The following is a 22,757-nucleotide window of genomic DNA, read 5'->3' as shown; positions in this document are numbered from 1 at the left end:
TGGAAGGAAGGTAAAAAGGTAAGAAGGTGTACGATACGAGAAGAGGATCGCGTGGTGGGACCAAACGAAGCTAGGTGGTCAACTCCCGGTTACTTTGAAAGGCAGTAATCAAGTAGCCTGCAACATGACGCGATCAGGACCACCCTTGGCCTCGTGCTCCTGCTGCTACCACCGCTCGTCAGAAAAAAATATAACTCAAAGTGCTCCGACTAACAAGTACAAATCGTCGAAGAAGTTTCTGAACCACGCTACAGTCGTTGCTTTTATCGTCATCTCGTTATCAAATTTACGTGAGTTTTTTCTTATTCCTTTTTTGAGTTTTCAACTCTTCACCGCTGAGAAATTGTTTCACACATCTGTACACCTCTGTGCGTTTCTAAACGTGACAAAATTTTCTTCCCACGTACACCATTTTTTCTTCCAATCAAATTTTCCTCTGCCATTTCTTCATTTTTTTTTCTCATAATTGGCATCTAGGCTTATTGGTAAAAAAAAATTCGAAAACTTCTTCAATCATATCATATTCATACGGAATATTAACTGTCGACTATACCTGTAATACATTATGAAATTGCGAAAACATGCATATGTATATGTTTGTAATATATTCGTAACAAATGATGATGTGAATCTTTTGTATACATACTGTGAATATGATATTTTATATATATAAATGTATATGTGTGTGTGTGTGCGTATTGTAGTTACTTACCTTATACACTCGACTCGTCGACAGCGACTACCTTTCACCTGAGCACGGTTTTCACTTACTATCTTCACTATGTATATAACATATCTATATAAATACACATCCGTGTCCATTATGTATATTTACATACGTATACATATAAGTTGCCAGCTGCTGCAGCAGCCGGGCGTTAAAATAAATAAGAAATTGTCCGGTCACTCTGTATATTATACGACATAAACGAAGGTGGCAAATGATTTGAACCCGCCATTATTTTCACTTCCATCTCAATCTTGTCATCATTTGTCGCTGAATCAGGTGGATGAGACGATTCTATAGTCAAATATGATGTACGGTTATTAATTTTTTTTTTTTTGTGTGACTTACACATCATACATAAAAATTTACATAGGAAATTGACTCGGAAAAAACGATAACTGATAGGGGACAAAAAAATTATCAACATTCCAATACCCATGCGTATCTTTTTCAATCGGGTTTTCTCGATTCAATGATATTATTCAAAAATTAGACTGCACGCTCTGAAAATTCAACGTGAAAAGTAGCTCGCGTTTTTGATAGGTAGATATATATATTTTTTATATTCTAAATAAAACTGATCATCTGCAACACGGGTATATATACGATATAGATATATATATACGTCTAGATCGCCGGGTGAAATGAACCGTAAAGGAAGTGAAATAAAATATCTAGAACATCATTTCTTTATACGTAGTACTTTGATACACTATAGCGGAACATGCAAGAGTGAAAACAGAAGTAGCTACATATATTTATACGATTGTGGTGGACATTCGATGGAATAATTTTTTTCATCTTTTCTTTAACGATCGAAATTATAATTATCACCTGCCAAGATTGACGGGAAAACTAGGTAGAATCCTTATTCTTTTTTATTTCGTATTGAATTTCTACTCTACTTATTCCAACCGCAAAATTATCAGCAATCGAACACGAGTCTTCTTCGTCTACGTGATTTTTAGTTTGATTCACGTATACCCGACGACCAAATCATGTATGTAACGAATATCGCCGCGGGTCGTGATGGTGGAGGAGAGTGGTAAAACTTGAGGAGAATGTAAATTAGAAATTTACGTTTGAATTTTTGACTATACATATGCGGTAGACGAAATATTTATGTTGTCAAAACGATCGAGCTGCTAAATATTATCAAAACCGAAAAGTATTCGGTTAATTCCGACTCTCACTCTCTTGATATGTCGTTTAGTTTTTGATATAAAAGTTTGTTTTTTTTCCCTCCCTTTTCCCCGAAAATTTCGAGTCCGTTATCTATTACTTCACGGAAAGGTCGATGGTCCGTGATCCCTGCGGGTATAAAATCAAAAAACACCGAGGCCGTGTTTTCTACGACAAGGATTTTGAAACGCTGGCGATGAATGACGTTTGATTTTTCTTGATTTGTTTGACTCTCTTTATTGCGATACGAGTAGAGTGACCAGGTAATTGAATATATATATATTTTTTGATCTTGAATCCCTGATCATTTCCTAAATACGAAATAGTCGATGAATGAATAAATAAAGTATACGTATTTCTGCGATTCCACTCAACCAAATTATATGTCATTGACACCGAGAGTATACCGGTATTCAAATTTTGTACAATCTTCCATATTTCGATTACCTATTTGAGTTTTCTTTTAATACAGAGCGAACAGATTTCTTGTAATTTTATAATCTCACAATCAATTCCGTTCGATTCTACTCACAATCAACGATTGAAAATATGAAAATTATAATTCGTTGGAATGTGATGTATTTCATAATGTTCGTTAATCTCAAATCAGACAAGATGAACCAAATAACATATATATTTATATGCTACAGATGATATGTATATCTCAATAATAATGCATAAAAAAAGAATCATTATTGTACCGTGAGTTTACTGGCCTGGTTATACAAGATGTGGATGTGATCTTAGGCATAAAAGAGTTTGGAAGTAGGCCACCATGTTGCAACAGCGATTAGTATGAGGAGTTAGCCTCTCAAAAATTCAAAGATGATTATAGAGGTACGCCGGTTCTAATGGCAGGCAGAGGACATTAAACTCCGTTGAGGTTTAATCCATTTTTGCTGTTCTGCAGTATTTGTCTTATTATTTTTATTATTCCAAATTCTTTCTTTTTTTCTTCACGCTTCAGCCGCTGAATTACTTTGGGTTCATGAATAGGTACACCTACTGTATACTCATAAAGGAGGGAGGATGGAAGGAGGGTATAATATTAAACTAACTCCTTGAAATTGCCGCGAATGATTTGCGCTTTTATAATATCGTTGCTTTTGCTTCTGATTTTATTTCATACCTCTGCCCAGTGGCAGAGAGCTGTTTACGTAGCATAAAACCGGCAAAAGCGATCTGCAACGCGCGCGGCTTAACAGCGTTTACCGGTCCAGAATTATAAAGGTTGTTCGACAGTTCGTCCTTATATACATACATTCATACATACATATATGTATGAATGTATATACGTTGTGTACATACCTTATATACCCAACTATATCTTGATATTCCATAGCACTCGTTATACAGACGTTGTTAAACCGCATTCCTTGCTGTCCGAACGAACGACCAACGAACGATTTTGCTCTCCTCGCGAGTCGATGTTTATTATCGACATTGCCTTTGAAAAATGAAACCAAAAAGAAGATCCGGAGAAACCGAACTGTATTTATGCAAACTTTAGATGAGACAGATAACTACGCCGTGATAAAAGTACACGGAATATATAAACTTCAGACTTGATCGTAAATTAGTTTGTTTTTTTTTTCAACTTTACGAGTAGCTGTCCCGTTTTTTCGTATCAACCGATAAAAAGATAATTTTTTATTACTGCAGGCCACGGCACTCTCGGCGAATTTTTTCAGATTTCTTATAAGTAGTTTTTTTTTGCTGTTTTCTTTTTTCATCAAAATCGAACGAGAGCGGAGAAAAAATGGCGATTATCCTGCAGTTGGCATAAAAATCCATATGTAATAATAAATGATATTTTCTCTTTTACCGTGTTATTATTTTTTTACAGAGCAACCATGCGAGGCAGCTTTCTACGGAAAATCGCTCGGGAAGCTTACGGAATATCATCACGGAGTTTCCGGTGAGGTGTTCGCTGTCGATGCAAGAACTCTTTACATCAAAGATCTCACATACGACGGTGAAGGGCCAGGTAAAGAGAGATCAAAGTTTTCGTTATTTGTTCGATTGTTCGAGTGGGTGATTCCGAATTGATTTCAGATACACAAAAAATGAATGAATGAATGAACAAAATTTCGCTTCCTTGTTCAGATCAAGTTACGAAAAATTCAATTTATACCTCACTGCCAAAATGACGACGTCTCAGGCACACGCTCGATTATTCGCAACCGAAAGTCCGCGTTAAATCATTTAAGCGAATATAAATCGTAATCGCACGTTGAAAAGTGCAAAACGCAGGAGTGAATTGTATATATGTGTGTGTGTATGGAAACGGTTGTCGTTACTACAGCAAAGATAGGTATAAACTTTAACTTTATCGGGGCACCCATAAATCTTCGAATGAACTTTTCGCGCACGGGTAGTGGGTATACCGCGTCTCGGTTGTATAGTGTAGAAAACTTTCTTTGGAAACGAAAAATACTTCCCATAGAAAATCGCCTGCGGCATCTACACGAGTATCTGCAGTTCACTCCCAGCTACATCGCGAATAAATAACGATAAACCCAAAGAGAATTTAATTTTTTTCACAGCTGACAGTTCTCGTTTTTTTTTTTATCCTTCCCGAAGGGATTTTTATTCTATTTCCATAGTTACGCATAACTTTATTTGAGTATATTTGCAATGTACACTGGCCGCCATATCACAAGAAAATTCAACACCTCTTTTTTTCAATTTTATCGTCCAGTTTTTTATCATTTATTTTTCTTCTTCTCTCACTTTATTACATCCCTGCTCTTTATATTTATAATTTTATTTCGTGGAAAATTGATATTAATAAGGGAGTCGATTCACACCGAAGGTTCTCGCTTCTAGACTTATATTTTACGACATTGATGCTTTTGGAGCGCGGTGTGGGAAGGGGGGAGGAAGGAAAATAATTAACTGGATCTCGTAATTGCTTTTTGAGCGCGGTATATGAAATTCCGTTCGACAACGGACAACTATATCAATTTGTCGAAAGGTAAAGTAAATGTTCTGTAACAGATTTCATTTATTTTATTTTGTTTAAATGGTTTAATTTACCTATTTTCACTTTCAAAATAAATTCAACAATGCTCTCGACGCTTCTCCGATGCCTCCTCAAAGGTATTTAGACGCTTAAAGTTGCAGGAAAATCTGAAAGATGAAAAGACTGTCAATTCCGTTCCGGTGAGCTTGTAAAGTATAAAGAGACAGTACAGAGACTCTTAATTGTAAGAGAAAAGGAACAAAAGCAGCCGGTATATACCTATATGTAGTTCATATTATGTACAGGTACCTATAAATAATATACCGTCCTTAAGCGAATTAAAAATATGAAAAGTAAAAAGTATTAAGAAATTGAATCCTTTTCTGCGATCGCGTCAAGGATACTTATGTACTTATAATTTATATACTTAGTCCTCGAAATACGAATCGAATGGAAATTAAAAAACAAAATCAACGCATTGGCGGAACACCTGTCCGATTCTTTTTTAATTAATGTATTTCTATTGTTTTATCTTTCTTATTACCTTTTTTGAGAATATCCGAAAGTAATGAGATCATGAATATTACCGTGAAAAAAGACCATAACAGTTATTATTATATTTAGCGAATCGAACAATCGTTTAATTTCGATATTTAATCGATGATTTATCTTTTTGCAGCCGCTTATTTCTACGCCGGGAATTCGAAAGCACCGATTATAAATGGATTCAGAGTACCGGACGAGAAAGGAAGGTGCGTTTTCTAAAATTTCTCACTCTAATTTTTACCATTTAGTTAATTACTTTCGTGCCCGCGATAAATACAAGATATATATCTGTGCTCGATGCTCATACGTATACGTATGCGCCTGTGGCAATTCGTTCTGAAAGGTGATTTGAAGATTTTTTTTTTTCTAAAAATCTTTCTATACTTTCAGAACTGGACTTCTAAGAAAATACAGAAAAGAGGATATTACTTTAACATTGCCGGAGGGAAAAACGCTCAACAATATAAGATGGTTCTCGCTCTGGTGCGACGATTTTTCTGTAAGATATTTTCATTATCCACCGCGGAGAAAATTTTTATACCGAGATTCGCAGAAATTTTAGCCAACCATTTGAATACAACCCTGAAACTTCCGTAAATTTCAGGTGAACTTCGGAGACGTTAAGATACCTCGTGGATTCGATTATCCAAGGCCTCAAAAACTGGGAACGCTAAGTGGCATTCACGGTGTCAGTTCGGAACCAATTGTTGTAGTCGACGCTCAAACCCTTCTCATCCCCGGTTTCAGTTACGACGGAGAAGCGCCTGGTGAGTTTTGAAATCTCCTGAGAAATCGTTGCGAAATAAATCAAGTCTCATTTTCGTTACCCCCATCTCAATTAGATGCCAAATTTTGGGCGGGTCCTGGTCCTAGTCCGACACCACAGGGTATAAAAATTCCCGATGAAAATGGAAAAACGGCACCCCTTCGCAGATACGTTCAAAAAACAATCGTTCTAACGTTACCTGGAGATCTGACGGTCCACCAGCTCGGACATTTCGGAGTCTGGTGCGAAGCTTTTACCGTTGATTTTGGCCACGTCAAAATTCCACAGAATTTGAACGTACCCCCTTCATTGAAAATGCTAGGAGTTTCACCACAGGTCAGTATTTAATCTGAATAATATTATCGTTACTTCTACTAATTTTAGTCACTTCGTGAACTTAGCGATAAATATTGTTCCGAATTGAAATAGAAAAAAAAAAACAAACGTCAGAGGCGAATTGAATTGCGAAAACGGTCACCGACAAGAATGCATACAAATCCTCTAACGAGGGCCGTTGGAATTGAAAGGAAAAAAAAACGCCTCGAATGAAACAGATTTGAATTATTTTGCGAATCGTCGATACAAGCTGCATTATTTTGATCCAGGTACTAAACAACGAATGTTTAGCTTTGGTATTGGGTTCTGATTGAGCGTGAGATCTCACACGATCGTAGTACACTGGTAATTTTTTTAACGTTGTATGAATTATATACCCCTGTCTCTGTCCTTGTGTTGCAGAATATGCGCGGAGGACAGGGACAGTTGGGACAATTAGGTAAAGAACGGTTTACTTTATCACCAGCATCAAATGTTGAGCATTCTTCATCTTCTTTATCTTCTCATGGTCAACAACAACAACATCAAGAACAGGATCTCCGCGTAACAACTTACAGGCCGATTATTCGTAGAAATGACCAAGTCCAAGTTATACAATCCGTCGATTACAGGATACCAAAAAGTTTAGAACAGCAAGAACCTATTCAGCAGGTCCCACAATTTCAACCGCAGATTTCAAATCATCAGGATTATTTTATTCGTAACGGGAATAGCCAACAATCGACCTACGATATTCAAAATTCTATTCCCCAACAACTCCAACAAATTGCTAACGTCAGAACAAGCTTCTCTACTCCTTTCAACAACCGTCAACAACTGCAACAACAACCTTATCCAAATCAATATTCTAACATTAATCGTCAACAACAATTGGAATATCCCCAACAATTGACTAATAACCATCACTTTTCGAATAACGGAGGTTACTTTGATCAAGCTTTGGCTGTTAGACAGCAACAAGAAGAGCAACAGCAACAGAATCAAGGGTCGTACGCAAGATTCTTGAGATACCCCGGAGATCAGAATCTGAATTCATACGTGCGTTATTAGGATTTGAGGTTGAGTTTTGACAGATATTGTGATCCGCAAATCGTATAATATAGAGAGGGTGCGATCGGAAGACTGCTGCGTGATTTCAATGGAATTGGTAGAGAATCTGAGGGATGAGATCGCGATTAACAGGGTAAAGATATGCGAAGGCTCGTGCTGTGTTAATTTTTGTTATGTGATATGAAAGTTATTTATTTAATGATAAGAGAAAGAGAAAAGTTCCAGCAAATTGGCGGATTACAAGCAAAACTGAACTATATAAATGAGATAGCTTTTCATTGAAAAATTGACGAGTGAATATTTTTTAAGTTACGATCCGTATGTATACACCTGCCTTATGATTCTATTAGAATTGTATCATCGATGTACGCACAATTCTAAGTTTTTTTTATACGTTTGTTTTTTGACAACAATTTCTAGCAATTTTTTGAAAATTTGTTTTACTTATACTTCCGAACTGTGATATATCGAACAGCTTTTCTCTCTATTATTAGTAATTTTTGTTTTTAATAACAAAAATGATAAAGAGGTTGATGTCTCTGATATGATTTTTTTCTCTTTTTTATACTTACATAATAATTATCCAAATCTAATCATTTTTAGTGGTAACTTCCGTGTGAAGTTTTATACAATTTTTTTATCATTGAGCCAGTGATTTTTGTACACATAATTTACACATATTTTTTATACTTTTTATACTTGAAAATATTGTACATCTATTCTCTAATAAATATGAATATTTTTTGAATATCTCATTTTATTTCCTTTATTTTAGTTTACAAATTTTCTACGGGAACAATCTACAATTTACAGCAATTCGTTATCACTCATATAATTCTAATACTCGTGTAATTTTCAGTCAAAATTGAACTGCGAAATCCTTCAAGATGACTTGGCCTTCGAAGTGAGATGGGCAGTAGCCGGAGACAGTGTTGTTTTTCAACTCGTTGCAAAACTCGGTGAGTGCATAAAAATTTGTGACCATTGAATTCTTTCAATTTGCCTTTCTTCATTGTATGCAAAAATAAGAAGGACTAAAATACGCTCCGACGATACAGTCGAATTGTCTCGCAGTGAGCGACTTCTTAATTTCACTTTTGTAATTATGACAACGCGCGAGGCGCCTTTTACGACATTCTCTGATGCCATTGAATGAATTGAGATTGCAAAATGTCAAGAGAAAGGCTGACTGCAGGGCCGCACCTTTATAACCCATACCGATCATCATTATATTTCTCGTCACGTAAAATGGTGAAATCGAATCGCGAATGTACAAAGCATATTATTACTCTCGTCGTCATTATTATCATCGTCATAATCCTCAGCCAAGAGTAATTCTTACCATTCGGTATGAAAACAAAACAAAACATCTAATCGCTAATTTCAATTTTTCAGACGACGGTCAGTACATGTCATTCGGTCTCTCACCCGACCCTAAAAAGACCGTAATGATCGGCGGTGACGTCGTCGTTGCTTGGGTCGACAAACAGACACTCCAAGGATACGCCGTCGACTACTTTTTGGATGCCAAATCTCAATGTTCAGGTCGAAGAGGCAGCTGCCCTGACGTACGCATACAGGTGAGAGGTGACCTTATTTCTCATTTCAATATCAAACAATCTGTAACCCTGGTTTTTTTCCACACTTTAAGGACGACACAAACTCCGTCAGCCTTTTAAACGCGGCTATGGTGAACGGCTACAGTATAGTGACCTACCAACGTCCTCTGAAGGCCTCAGATGAGCTGGACGTTTCCATAACAACGAACGGTAGCCAGGCGATAATATGGGCCATCGGACCTTTGAATGAAAGAAAAGAAGTCAGTTTTCACAGCGAATATCTAAAAAAAGATCAATTCATTGAATTCGGTCGACCGCCTCGCTGGAATTGCCCAATGCCAGATACTCTGGATAATGAAAAGGTCCTTGTGAACAAAGACAAGGACAGCACTTCTCAGGTAATTACCGTACCGTATCAGGCGCCGGTAAATAGAATGAACAATTGCCTATAGACTTCTAATCTCTTGACTCGCAATTTATTTAACATTTTTTTGTTTCCGTTTCCTCCAGCAAACCGCAATCACCACCCGAAGACCTTCTCATGGGCCCGCAACTCCCGCACCAGCATCGAAGAAAGGAGCTTGGGTGATCCCGCCTATTCAGTGCGATGAGCCTGAAGATGGTGTTTTTTATGCCCAGATGGGACCAACAGGTGGAAAACACGGATACTCGGCAATCACAGGTGAATACATCAAGGACACTTCTGTTGCCTATTTTCAATTAACTTGAAAATTGACGGACATTCTTTTATCCTCAGGACACGTCGGCTGGGGGGTTTCGTGGTACATAAACGGTCTTTTGATTCCTGAAATCAACGTGGTAAGAGGAAAAAAATACAGTTTCATTGTTGAGGCTGGCTCGGATTCCGAAGTACCGGCGAGGTACCATCCCTTCTACATTACGGACGATTCCGTCGGTGGATACCAGCATAAAACTCCAGAAGAAAAGGCGGTGAGTAATCGGCGACAGAATATATGTATAAGATGAACTGATATTAATGAAAATTTTGACGATTTTGTGCAATGCAGAACGTAACAATATACGCCGGAGTAGAACGAATACGTGGAAAAACAAAGTTGACGGGTGTAGGGAGGTTCTGTTACTGGACACCAGACCAGAATGTCGATTCCGACGACTTTTCATCGTTCGGAGCTTACCAGAGAACCTTGACGTTGAAATGTGACGCAGGCGAAGATCCTGGAGTCGTTCACTGGACTCCCGATAAAAATACACCTGACACTGTTTATTATCAGGTGATTGACAATGATGAAAAGTGAGAATAATTACTTGGGATTTTTAAATGATTGGATTTTGTTCATTGTTATTTACAGTGCTACACTCATCGTTATCTCGGCTGGAAGATCAACGTTCACGATGACTGTGACATCTCGCCCGAAGGAGCGGCCAGCGAAGTTCGTGAGGTTTACGCTAAGGCTCCCGAAGCATTGGATGAATTTTCTGACTTGGATTCAGAAAGTTCGGGAAGCGTCAGAGTGTCTAGCAAGGTAACACCAGGGCAAGAATTCTTCCAGGAGCATCGGGAATACACACGTAATCCCTCATTCATCGCTAACACCCTTCTGCCCGCATCTGGAAAACCAAATAATCATCATAATCATCATTATAATCTTCATCATCAGAGCAGCTCCCCGGCTAAAGCTTCAGCTTCTACCATAACGCAATTAATACGTTTTAACAACAACAATTCACCGTCATTTGAATCGTACGACGACCTCCGCGATTCCGAGACTAAAACCGTCATTATACATCCTCAATTCACGCAAAATTCGCATGGCAAAAATTCACCCCCCATCGGACGACTTCAGGGCCCATCGGGTAAACTGGTGAATAAAAAACCAAACCCTTCAACGCTTGTTGGCTACGAGGTAAGGGAACGCGAACAGGACACTCGACTTTCGAACAACCAAAAAATTATACCACTGGCGGCAACGTACGGTTTAAAATTTGCCTTCGCACATGGGGCGCCTGGACTTTTAGCTAGACCAAATTTGGCCAATCCAGACCCACAAATTTTATTAGTTCAGCGTAGACCGACACAGCAAACTCGAAGACCGATGCTACAGCAACTCCCTGGGAGAACTGGGCTGGTTTTCACCGGTATGCAAAATCAAAGACCTTCCAATGATCAATATCTACACGTTGTAGAAGGTAGAAAAAAAACGATTTACCGCGTTCCCTCGCCCCAGCAGCACGTACTTTCATCAATATCACCGTCATCGCCATCGTTGTTATCATCTACGCCAAGCAAAAGATACAACGTTCAATCATTGACAAAATTAACGAAAAACGATCTCAATCAGCTAAATACCATCGAGTCAAAGATGTCTCAGACCGACGTACAGCAGCAGACACCAAAACCAACTGTACCAACAGACCCGGCAAGAAATACAGGATTCAAGCCAGAGTCAGTAGTTGTCGAGGGTGGATTTAAACCAATCATCAGGATTACCGACGTTACAAAATTCGCGGAAGACAGACGGTTCGAGGGTGGATCATCGGAAATGGATGACGATATCCCTGAAAACGGTAAAGAGTATCGTCCATTGGATAGTTTCGAACCAATGTTCGTTCCTTCTCCTCCAGACCGAAACCAGAGCAAGAAGAGGAATCAAATGATGAGGAAAAAAGCTCAGTTATTAATAAACAAGCAAAGATTAAACGACGAATCGACGGACATGGAAACAGCAGCTGACCGATTAGAAGCTTATTACTTGCCAGCTGTACCTGCTGGCGCTGTGGAGAATCCTGCAGGATTGAAACCCACGAGACTCAACAAAGAAGTGAACGAAGGTCGGTTGGTTACAGCAGACGGTACTCAAGTTCAAGATCAAAATTTAGCTCGATCGATCCCTCGAGTTTCGTCAGAACGTTTAAGAAGCAGGATTTCATCCGATGCTTTGAGCAGAACGCCTCAGTTTGGACAATTCAGAGGTGAATTACCACCGCCCATTCCCGGAGATTTGAGAACCGACAATATACCGCAATTACAGCAACAAAATTTCAGAAAAATTTCCACAAGTTCATCGGGATCCTTGTACAAAGACAGAAACAATAATCATGCGGGATCCACAAGACTAACTGTTGTTCAAAGATCGAGAAGATCGGCGCATCACGTTCCTGGACACGATGATTCTAGTGACGGAATGAATAATACCGAGAGCGTTGTAACTCACGCGCAAGTTACTCCTACTATAAATCAAAAAAATAATCATGATATCCCGGGGGAGCATGATCACCATGATCATTCACAGCACGATCATTCGAAACATATACATCACAACGAAAATGGCGACACCGAATCGCCCAGTGCGGGGGAATTGATCATGGCAAATATCAAATGGATTATTCTTACCGTCATTTTATACTTTGTCATATAATCTATTAACTATTTCGGGTGGGGAAACGAACGCCTCCATTACTTCATCGTGTCAATAATAATCAGCAATCTGTTATCAATAGCCCGATAATTAAATATGGTTCTGATTAAAGTGCTTTAATATAGTAATAATATTCATGATGATGATTATAATAATGACATAATAATATTAATTATAACAGTAATAATATTTTAATTATAAACTTCACATTGTTTTAGGCGACACGGATGGGCGCGCGTTAACGTAGGAGCCTCTATTCTTACTAATCAATTATTAGATACATCGATCTTTACCGTTACTTCACCAATAAGTATTGCAATTGAGAACTTAATAATCATGTAATTCCATTAAAATCACCCACCGGGGTCGTTCTCACCTAAGTAGTTGAAAAAATGAAGAAATTATCACGACTTCGACCCCCAGACAGTTTTTTTCTTATTTTGTTCATTTATATACGCATGAAGATACATGTAATTACATAAATTTACATAAATGATTAGGGATTCATAATGAAATATAGATACATATACGATAGTATATTCATATTACTGATATCGATAAATTTGTATTATTAATTAGAAATTGTTAAGTTTGCAGAAATAGTTTGTAAATATATACCTAATTAATATAATAGAATTGCCGACTGTTTTAATAAATTTCAAGAAATGATCCTCATTATTAGGGTCTTCTCATTCTCTTCTTTTGAAGATTGTTGAGCCATCTGTATAAATTATAGACATAAGCAGAAACGTCGTCAAGCATACCCTTGTCTAAAACAACGCAATCGACGTTGGGTGGCGAGCCAGCATCATTGATATCAGGAGAACCTGAATCCTTGAGATCGGCATCGTCGTCAGCATCATCATCGTTATCCGGATCTCTTTCACATCCGGGAGGCAGACGAACGCCGTTGCGTTTTTGGTATGCAGTAAGCGTGCACGATTTTTTCCCATATTTCACCCTTTTTTTACCATCGGGTGACGCAGTTGCAGTAGCAGTAGCTTCGTCATCGTCTCCAGAATCATCGCGATAACGATTACGGTATCGTGACGAACTTCCTTCGGTTGTAGGTGTTTCTCCAACTTCATCGCGATAACGGTTACGGTATCTTGCAGAACTTCCTTCGGTTGTAGTTTCTCCAACTTCATCACGAGATGATGATCCACGACGTGATCCATAACGTCTTTTAGATTTTGCAGCACTTTGCGTCGTTGTAATTGAAAGTTCGGCATCGTCGTCGTCAACGTTTTGTCGAGACGAGGGGGTTGAACTTGGATCCGGAGCATCAGTGGCCGACGCTGTACGTCCTCGTCCTCTTTTAACGGCTCTTTTCACCGGAACACGATTAAGGTCGCTGGTAGCTGGAGTGCTGGTGGGTTCCTCTCTTTTAGTCCTTGAAGCGCTATTTTTTTTTGCTGACGAAGAACCTCTGGACTGCGAACCACCGGAAGTTGTAATTTTTTTTTTATTGCCATCGGAATTGTGATCGTCGCAAATAGATTTTTTCAACGACGCCGATCTACCCGGGGTAGTTTTACTGGACCTTTTCTTGACCACAGAAAGATCGGTCACGCGTTCAACGGCTGATCGGCGTTTTCTAATCAGGAGATTTTTTATATCTACATTTCTGAAGATCTCAGACAAGCTCAGAAGAACGTCGGATGTTGTAGAATTTATTTTTCTAACTTTTTTCAGATCTCTGAGAACCTCGCTGTTCGACATTGTCTCCAAATTATTTTTGTCGATATAATTTTTATTGTCATTATTAATGAATGAACTTATAGTTTGACGATTTATAAGATTCCTCAGAGCCGCGTTTGTCAAAACTTTTTTACCTTTATTACGGTGGAGACGTAATTGTAGTGCGGAAAACTCACTTTTGTCGATACAAAAAGCGGAATGTGCCAAATAAACGTCCCACTCGATTGTATGACGATAAATATCCTCCCAGTCTCGCGGTTCACATAACACTTGCAAGAAGCCATCGTATTCCGTATTTTTCAAAATCGCCGCTGACTTGATGCTATTCAAATATTTTGTTAGGTACGGTAGTTGCCCTAAAGAAGGTGACAGCAAAAAGATGTACTGGAGTCTAGAAAAATTAATAGAAGTCAAATTAGAAAGTGAATTGCTTTGAGGTTTTTAAAATTGCATGGAAAAATGAATCAAAAACCGTTGTACTTACGACCAGTCGCCGCAAACTGAAGGAACATTTGCATCGCAGATTATTGAAGTGAAAAACTGAGCAGCAGCCACTAAAAACAGGACTCTGCCCATGACGCTCATTTTGGCTTCGTTTTTGTCCCTCTTCGAAGATTGAAAGTGGACTACAATCTCCTATATATACCGTCTTATCGCCTGGTATCACATTATTCAATTGCTAATCAAGCAATAAAAATCAGAATTCCCAGTCTAAACATCTGTCAAATTATTTAAACGATTCGAATCGAACGCTTTGGAAATCTGAAGCTAACAATCACGATAATGAATTACATCCAAATGATTTTATTGTTTTTTTCTTTTTTTTTATTTATACCACCGCTTAATATCTCAGGCATAGAAGAAATTGTGAGCTGAAAAACATTTTCTTAATATTATTCATAATTGCATTATATAATATACGTTCAAATATTATATATGTATACATATATTTATAGCATCGGCAAAAGACATTTATTTATAGACAAAAAGGTAAAAGAGTAAAAGGAAACGAAGAGTAACGACAACAATTTTATAGGTATACATAGGTATGTATTACAAAAACCTTTTGGGCATTAAGAAGTAATTTACATGAATTCTTCCTTTTTCTTTTTTTTCCTTTTAGGGAGACGTGCAATTCATATAACTTGCGCGTAGTCTTTGTATCACCGATCCATCAGTACTTCATATACTATCAATCGATCGAACGACAGCAATCCTTCGTAGTATAATTGTCCTCGACATATTTAATATTCATATTTTGCGAATATGTAGGTACATCTATGATGTATGTATATATTGTGAATGTTCATTATGTACATGATGTAGGATAAATTGATGCGATATGCCCTCTTATAATAGGTACTGCACACCGATACCTATACTGTGCGACGTAGTCATGAACGTACCTTGATTAACATCTACAAACAGCTGTTTGTCATTTGAAAGATGATTTATGTACAATAATAATGTTTATCTGGGTTTAGGTATAATATCGACATTTGCAATCAATTATGGAATAATCACTTTATAATGAATTCAGATTTCACGTCGTGTGCACCTGATGCAAATAAATGCGGAAATCGCTGTACGTTTTCTGTTTTCTAACTATTTAAGTACTTTTTTTCATTATACTGTATTATGTAAGTTCAATAAAATTGTCCGAGTGTCATGTCATCGCACAATGATCTGAAGAATATCATTTCAGGATTCTTCAGTAACAAATTCGCGCTTTCTGTTTACTTTTTCTTTCAATTTATCAAAAAAAAAACGAATTTTTGTCTGTTTCTCCTGTCCAGAATTACTTTCTGTAAGATCCGCCTGCCCAATTACTTTTGTTATTTATGATTGAACTAAACTTGTAAATAAAAAATAATCATTTCCAGTTCAACATCTCGCAATTTAAATATTTATACACATGATTGAACTACCCATAGTATTATTTTATATTTTTACATATGTGTATACGGACAATAATGTTACTCTTTAACAATATGTTTTGGCTTGTTAGTTGATTCGTAACATGTTTCACTGGCTTCTTGTTTTTTGCTCATTTGATCGAGAATCTTACTATAAACGCATTGACGAAGATTGATTTGTTTTTTCATCCCACAAAATTTCAAGTTTAATACAGGTTTGTTTGGTTCGAAAATCTGCTTGAAATGGATACTTACGACACAAATTATCGAATAACTCGAGTCACATAATAATATACAACAAACAATACATATTATACAAATTAGACAATAAATTATTTACAAAATATTATTCAATATATTTTACAAAAAATTTTCGGCAATTTAATAACGAAGCAAACTAATATCATACGTGTATATTCACAGTGCTTGTGTACAAGTATATACAAGTGTATTTTTGTGTTTGTCTGTCATTATGTTTTTCTGTTAGCAAAATTAGACAACCAAATGTAACGAATCAAGTAAATCGAGTCGAATTCCGCGTAAAGTACAGGAGTCTGATTTTAAAAACTTAGAAACTACAAGATTTATTAATTCCATTTTTTTTAATTGTATACAGCCAAAAACAATCGCCAGAAACAATTTTCTAACGAGTGTATATTAACTAACTATCTATGTATATATTATAATTACATACGGCAAATTGCAACGTGAATATATTAGCAATGATTGTTGTACTTCAAAAACACTTAAAAAATCCTCTTTCTAAAAAACCCCTTATCTAGTCAGTTCAAGGATTGAATAAGCAACAAAAGTGACCAAAAATAATTATTTTTTCTTTTGCAAACAAACTAAAGTTTTGATTATCTGTTTTGATGTAGAAACTTGATAGCTATATCAGATCAAATTCTGAAACATACTGTTACGATCAAATTTTGATTCTCTTTTTATTACAAATAGAAAAAAAAAATGTACAATTCATTTATGTGAGTGAAAACAATAAATAAGGTTCTCAAGAATTGTATGGTTACAAGTAACTACAACAGTACCATAGAATACGAAACCAATGGTGGAGTTTGAAATTTATGGCTATCAGATTGTAACGAGCTAGGAAACTATGAAGGTGAATTTAATTTCATTGGAAAAAAGTTGAATCAAGTTTATTGACGGATTTGCAGGAAAAATAAAATTAAAAAAAAAATTATATATATCAAACTTCGTCTAATAATTGCTTTCTACAATTACATACGAAGAATGCCTAAATCGTAATGTCCAGATAAATTAATTAGTTAAACCACTGGTTGATGCCAGACGATTTTCCCACTTAAACAGCCCGACACAAGCAAACAATGTTTGGGAGAAAATTTGGTGCTAACAACGATGTCTGAATGACTGACGTTTGTCGCTAGCTCGTAAAGCTGTACCGCCTCATTGGCAGCAGGTACGCAGTTGGACAAGTCCTGACATTCACTTGAAAACGCAAGCAAACGTACACCGTAACCAAATGGAGAGCAGATCAACCTTCCATCAGAGGAGAAACACAGTTCCTTTATATAACCAGAGCCTACGTTTGGCTCCTCAATATAATGAGTTAGCCTAGGAGTGTTTTGGTGGATTTTGTGATTGCGAGGTATTGCATACATAGTTTGTAAGCCTTGCCTATTTTGACTCTGCACCCTTGCTCTGTCTCCAATTATAACAACTGTGTGAGAAGACCTAGGGATGTTTACGCTAACCCCATTGGTAGACCGGGGAAGCCAGTCCCTCCGTTCTCCTGAGGAATGAAATTCTCTCTCTCGTTCTCTCCTGAGCCTTGCTTCCCTAATAGCGACAAGAGCTTCCCATATATCTGTGCTACTTACGTGTAGCTGAACGCCGTCTATTACATTCCTTCGTCTGAAATCACTAAGCTGAGAATTTTGTCTAGGTAGTCTAAAATCTTCGAGGTTTTCCCGATTGTGTCCGTGATCGGTGATATTATTCGCACTGAAATTATTCCGCTGGGGGATTTCTCCTTCTTCATCATTATCTTCGCTTCCCTGAATGAGCCTATTTGCTCTAGCTTCATCCTCAGAGTTTGAGTTCAGTCTAGATTCTGAGGAATTTTCTGATGAGCTGACTTCAACCACTCCGAAATTAGTCCGCATTATGTTCCTCTCGAGCCTTGGGCTGCTACCACGAGTCTGGGACCTTGAGTTTCGCCTCGGAATCTCTTGCCAATTGTTAGTTCTCGATGGTCTAACAGGCTGTGCTGCATCCGTTGACACAAATGAATTAGTCATGATGTCTGTCACCTCCTGAACGATTCGGGCACGGCTGGCGCTATCTATTACAAAAGGAGAAGTCATTCCAGAACGTGATGGCTGTGGGTGTTGCTCCTCTTGAAAGTCTTCATCCGAAAGATCATTGAATTGCATCGACGAATCCTCGATGTCTTTTATCTGTTCCTCTGCTTCAGTTACGTCACGCTCTTGAATATCATGCACACAAGTCCACTGGAATAACACATACAAGTCTATAAAACTGACTTTTATCATTTTTATCTTCAATGTTAATATCAGCGACTAATTATTACCTCTGATTTTTCTCCACTACTGACATTTCTCGAGAGAGCGCACCAGCCCTGTGGATGTACTTGAAGACTCGAAATTACCTCGGCGTCATCACCTACAGGAAAATCAGTCAGGAACTCTAGCCGATTTTGAGTCCTGGAGTTTGCAAACAGGTGAGTGAAACTAGCTGCCACTGGTATCGTAGTTTGCGATAGTTGCATAAGCCGATACAAGTTTGGCTGTGGAAAAAAATTGGAAAAACTTAATCGAAATTCAGTAAATTTTCTTATCATGGTTTTTTTCTCGGTTAGTAGTATGTTTCAAACACTCCTCCTGTCAATGTATTTAGTATTTGTTTAACAAACATGCTCCAAAGTAATTAAGGACATGAGATCGGTGTTATCAGTTTTGATTACAGCTTAATCAGTAATATTTGCATTAAGTAGAAATTAAAAATGAGACAAAGTCATGGAGCTGATTCTGTTGTCTAAATGTATTTATAACCAAAGATTATTGAAGATTTGCAGGAAAGAGTTGTGAATAAGTGTGATTCTAAATTAATGGATGATAATATATCGATTACAATTTGTAAAATACCTTGAATCCTGCTAAGTCTTGCGACAATGTGCTAAGCTGCAGGTTGTGGATGATGATTAGATATCCAGAGGTTGTGCATATCAGCATTTTAGTGGCATCAGGGCTCAATCTAGTCCGCATTAGTCCATTGGTGTGAAATACTCGGTTATATAAAAAACTATTCTCTGTAAAACTGTCAACAGAAAAATCAATACATGTTTAAACAAGTGTTCCATTAGTCACCTAACAATCTCTCACTAAAGTGCCAATTAAAAAATATTCAAATTTTAAGGTCAGACCCCACTCCCACGAATGATGAATTCATTGTGTAATATTTTCTGTCTACCGGAGGATAATTTAATAAAATAATTATAAGAAAAAGTCAAGGTCATCACCATCCAAGTGTTCAGTGCTGCTACCTATATAGAGTTAAACTTTCATTGCCCATAAAAGGAATATAACTAAAAAAACTGTTTCTGTGCCCACATTAAACATTTTGTATTTACCTATTTATGTCCCATGTATAAATACTGCCATCAAATCCGCTTGTGAGTAATAGACCGTCGCTAGGACTATACTCGATGTTTTTGACCCAGTTTGAGTGACCTTGAAGAGTTCTGATGCGCTGTTTTAAATTTCTAGCATCCCAAAGTGCCACTGTGCTGTCATCCGAGCAAGTAGCAAACATCCGTTGGTCCAGAAACCTGAGACAATGGAACAGCAAAAAAGACATAAAAATCTATCAGAACTATTTGTAAGGTTGACTGTAATGAATCGAATTTAAGCTGTAAGGGCAAAAAAGGTACAAAGGGGAAATATAACATTGAATGCTCAATAGCAAACGAATCCTAAATTTGTGAGATAACCCAAAAGCGGTCTCAGTCTTCTCAAAGCTTAAACTCATTGCAGTACTTACCTTACACAATTGACGCAATCATTGTGAGCATTATCTATCGCATGTATGAGTTTTCTGCATAGTGGATCAAACATCAAAATACTCCGCTTTTCGCAGGCAGCAAGCAGTAGCGATCTGAAAATATGAAAACAGCAATTACTCCTCGATGTCCTAGCAGGGCACTTTAGCTGCTTGAAGACCAAATCTAAAACATTAGACATAATTGGGAAGGACATAGTTTTTGTCTCTTACCCATCAGGTGAGTATTCTAGATTAAAAACTCCTCCATGCATGGCACTCGCAAGATTTTCTCCGTGGTCCCATGAAGTGCATGGTTGTATAGCGGAGTAAAGTGTTTTGTAAAAGCGATCATTGTGGCCTAAAGGAAACTTGAATCCAATTTCTCGTTGTCTCAGCCATGAGCTGTTCGAAATTTGTTTAGTTCTTATTTTGGGCATTTTTAACTTAAGTCACTTTAGTTATCCGAATGTGAACCGAAGTTCAAGGCCTGAGCAAGGTTAGGTACAGCAACAGCTCAGATGTCACTTAAACAAATTTCAACGTTGTAATGTTATATTAATGCGAAATTATATTTTTCGCTGGGGGACCAGAAATTTTATGTAACATCGATGTTGATGGCCGTAAATTGCGCAAAATATCTCAACACCAGATAACAACTAATATACTACAAATTCGTGTGAACTTCTAGACTACTTTGCAAACTTAGGAAAATGTTGACCATATTTCCCGTATATATTTTCTCTGTGATTCTTCTCGCTCACTGCAGGAAATTATATAGCATACCGAAGTCGATCTATCTTCTGCGGTATTCGACTTATATCAAATCGCACTCGAGAGGATACATACTTGAAGTTTGAATCAAATGACCATCTAGATTCTAGAGCATGGAAGCACGGAGGAATGATGGAAGTATGAAATAATATTAATTGTAAGTCTACGAATAATATTTTATGCGTCCATGATCAAGAGAGAGCGCATCACTGGCTTATGCTCCATCTTTACGTTGTGTTCAACTCGGTCGGTTAAAGTGAGAACCCTGAGTAATATCGATATTATTAATAGATGATAATCGACATTGATGGAGGTTTGAATTTTGCGCTTGCTGGTGGTAAAAATCGTACTGACAATGAGTTCAAGGAACATTTTTCACAAAGAAAGTATCAGGGAACTTGTTGGTCCCAACACAGACGATAGCATGCCCAGCGTTTACGATGTCACCGCGAAAGAACCACAATGATTCTGATATTTTTCTTCTGGTTCATCAGCGGTTCTTTTTCATTCTGTGATATTTTTTAATACTCACAATCAGCATAGCTATTGAGCCATTCTCCATAAATTTGTATTGTATATGCGAGCTACATTGGCAACACACAGGCGCATAAGAATGCAGTACTGAACACTCTGAACTCTGTAATGCATAAATAAACATGAATAAATATCGCGATTCCAAATCACATTGAGAATAGAACAGAAAGCGAATGTATTCTGGTCGTACTTACGTTAAAAATTCACAGACGTTGTCAGATAAAAATTCTCATCCCGAATCGAAATATTAAGAAGGCGCGATAAAGAACAGTTTGAAACTTTCAACGAATCGTAACGAGTCGAGCCGGAGGTACCCGACCGCCAAACTACGAAATTCTGTGGAAGAAAGTTTTTTTTAAATGAATCAAATCTCATAACTCACCATTTCTTGCAGCATGAAATGCAAGGATCCGGTACAAATACTCCCAGATATCCATATGCACTAAGTATACACTTTAAAAGTGAGCAGAGATCCTGCAGCGAGTCTAACTGTAAAACACTATAAATTTGATGCATCACATCACCATTTTTAAGTTGTTTGATTAAGCCACATTATACATCCCGACGGGGTAGGATTCTCTGATTGATTATTCAGCTGATTATCACAAGCTTTAGAATCCCATATTATAAGGTGTAATTAAATTAGCAGCGAATTGCATGGAGACGACGTAGACGATTCGAAGGTTGGCGAGTAAATGGCGCCGCTGCACCAGCGCTCAAAATTACCTGTATAGCCAACTACGATTGTGTATGCAAACCGTTGATCATTGAAAGTAGTTATATTGTTGTCCCATTGCACTATTATACATACTAATTACTAATTGATGTGCTACTAATGTTAGTATAATACTATACAGTGAACCGAATCAATCGGGGTTGTTTCAGTAGAAGCATACTGAATCGAATTTATTTTAGTTATCCTGTCTACCCTACCGTAAGGTAGTGACATCTTTGGAAAAAAATAATTTTCATTATTCCTTTTTCAATCGGTAATCACAATATTGTTAGATTTCAAATGATTCAGATGGAAAGTGATTTTCCAGTATATTGCAAACCATTACAGTTCTTCTCATTTCTCACAGTGTAATTTTTTGAAACATGATTTTCGTAGAAGGCTTTATTTTTTGTGTTTTGGTGGATTGAAGCACAAGAAAAATTGGCCCTTGCCCAATGAATCGACTCCCAAATTACAGGTTGAATAGTTTTGCCGGGTAATCATTTGAAAAGCGGCAACATTTTTTAATTTTCATATTGGCCGGAGGATA

General features: G+C 37.4%; 3 protein-coding genes across 5 annotated transcripts; 1 reads left to right on the top strand and 2 right to left on the bottom strand.

Moving 5' to 3' along the window:
• LOC105689481 (protein Skeletor, isoforms B/C) lies at window positions 1–13,204 on the top strand. Of its 2 annotated transcripts, XM_048650215.1 has the most exons (14): window positions 1–290; window positions 3,756–3,896; window positions 5,554–5,626; window positions 5,811–5,919; window positions 6,025–6,187; window positions 6,263–6,522; window positions 8,432–8,531; window positions 8,968–9,152; window positions 9,224–9,529; window positions 9,642–9,813; window positions 9,889–10,082; window positions 10,160–10,384; window positions 10,463–10,636; window positions 11,453–13,204. In XM_048650215.1, exons 1-14 carry the CDS (start codon window positions 125–127, stop codon window positions 12,527–12,529), a joined length of 3,345 nt encoding a protein of 1,114 aa, XP_048506172.1. In that variant the 5' UTR covers window positions 1–124; the 3' UTR covers window positions 12,530–13,204. The 2 variants fall into 2 exon arrangements, with proteins under 2 accessions (XP_048506172.1, XP_048506173.1); XM_048650216.1 differs by lacking the exons at window positions 8,432–8,531; window positions 8,968–9,152; window positions 9,224–9,529; ... (3 more) ...; window positions 10,463–10,636; window positions 11,453–13,204 and adding an exon at window positions 6,925–8,320 and having other exon boundaries at window positions 8–290.
• LOC105689482 lies at window positions 12,941–14,875 on the bottom strand. Its single transcript, XM_012406518.3, has 2 exons — window positions 14,715–14,875; window positions 12,941–14,621 (listed from the first exon to the last, which is right to left on the bottom strand). The coding sequence occupies exons 1-2, from the start codon at window positions 14,813–14,815 to the stop codon at window positions 13,208–13,210; spliced, it is 1,515 nt and encodes a 504-aa protein (XP_012261941.2). The 5' UTR covers window positions 14,816–14,875; the 3' UTR covers window positions 12,941–13,207.
• Window positions 14,876–15,246: 371 nt separating this feature from the next.
• On the bottom strand, window positions 15,247–22,409 carry LOC105689496 (DDB1- and CUL4-associated factor 10). Of its 2 annotated transcripts, XM_012406538.3 has the most exons (7): window positions 21,687–22,409; window positions 20,419–21,595; window positions 20,188–20,301; window positions 19,778–19,975; window positions 19,293–19,464; window positions 18,719–18,934; window positions 15,247–18,638 (listed from the first exon to the last, which is right to left on the bottom strand). In XM_012406538.3, the coding sequence occupies exons 2-7, from the start codon at window positions 20,622–20,624 to the stop codon at window positions 17,433–17,435; spliced, it is 2,112 nt and encodes a 703-aa protein (XP_012261961.2). In that variant the 5' UTR covers window positions 20,625–21,595; window positions 21,687–22,409; the 3' UTR covers window positions 15,247–17,432. The 2 variants fall into 2 exon arrangements, with proteins under 2 accessions (XP_012261961.2, XP_048506177.1); XM_048650220.1 differs by lacking the exon at window positions 21,687–22,409 and having other exon boundaries at window positions 20,419–21,613.
• Between the last annotated feature and the right edge of the window lie 348 nt (window positions 22,410–22,757).

This window comes from Athalia rosae, chromosome 2 (assembly GCF_917208135.1).
Source record: "Athalia rosae chromosome 2, iyAthRosa1.1, whole genome shotgun sequence".
Lineage (NCBI taxonomy): Eukaryota > Metazoa > Arthropoda > Insecta > Hymenoptera > Athaliidae > Athalia > Athalia rosae.
This window is presented reverse-complemented; position numbering and strand designations above follow the sequence as displayed.

Coding starts and splice junctions, on each gene's coding strand:
- LOC105689481 (XM_048650215.1), top strand. CDS start 125: ATGACGCGATCAGGACCACCCTTGGCCTCGTGCTCCTGCTGCTACCAC. Junction 6,523..8,431: donor TGCTAGGAGTTTCACCACAG/GTCAGTATTTAA, acceptor TGTAATTTTCAG/TCAAAATTGAACTGCGAAAT. Junction 8,532..8,967: donor TCAACTCGTTGCAAAACTCG/GTGAGTGCATAA, acceptor TCAATTTTTCAG/ACGACGGTCAGTACATGTCA.
- LOC105689482 (XM_012406518.3), bottom strand. CDS start 14,815: ATGAGCGTCATGGGCAGAGTCCTGTTTTTAGTGGCTGCTGCTCAGTTT. Junction 14,622..14,714: donor TCAGTTTGCGGCGACTGGTC/GTAAGTACAACG, acceptor TAATTTTTCTAG/ACTCCAGTACATCTTTTTGC.
- LOC105689496 (XM_012406538.3), bottom strand. CDS start 20,624: ATGCCCAAAATAAGAACTAAACAAATTTCGAACAGCTCATGGCTGAGA. Junction 20,302..20,418: donor CTAGAATACTCACCTGATGG/GTAAGAGACAAA, acceptor TCATATTTTCAG/ATCGCTACTGCTTGCTGCCT. Junction 19,465..19,777: donor TATACATGGGACATAAATAG/GTAAATACAAAA, acceptor TTCTGTTGACAG/TTTTACAGAGAATAGTTTTT.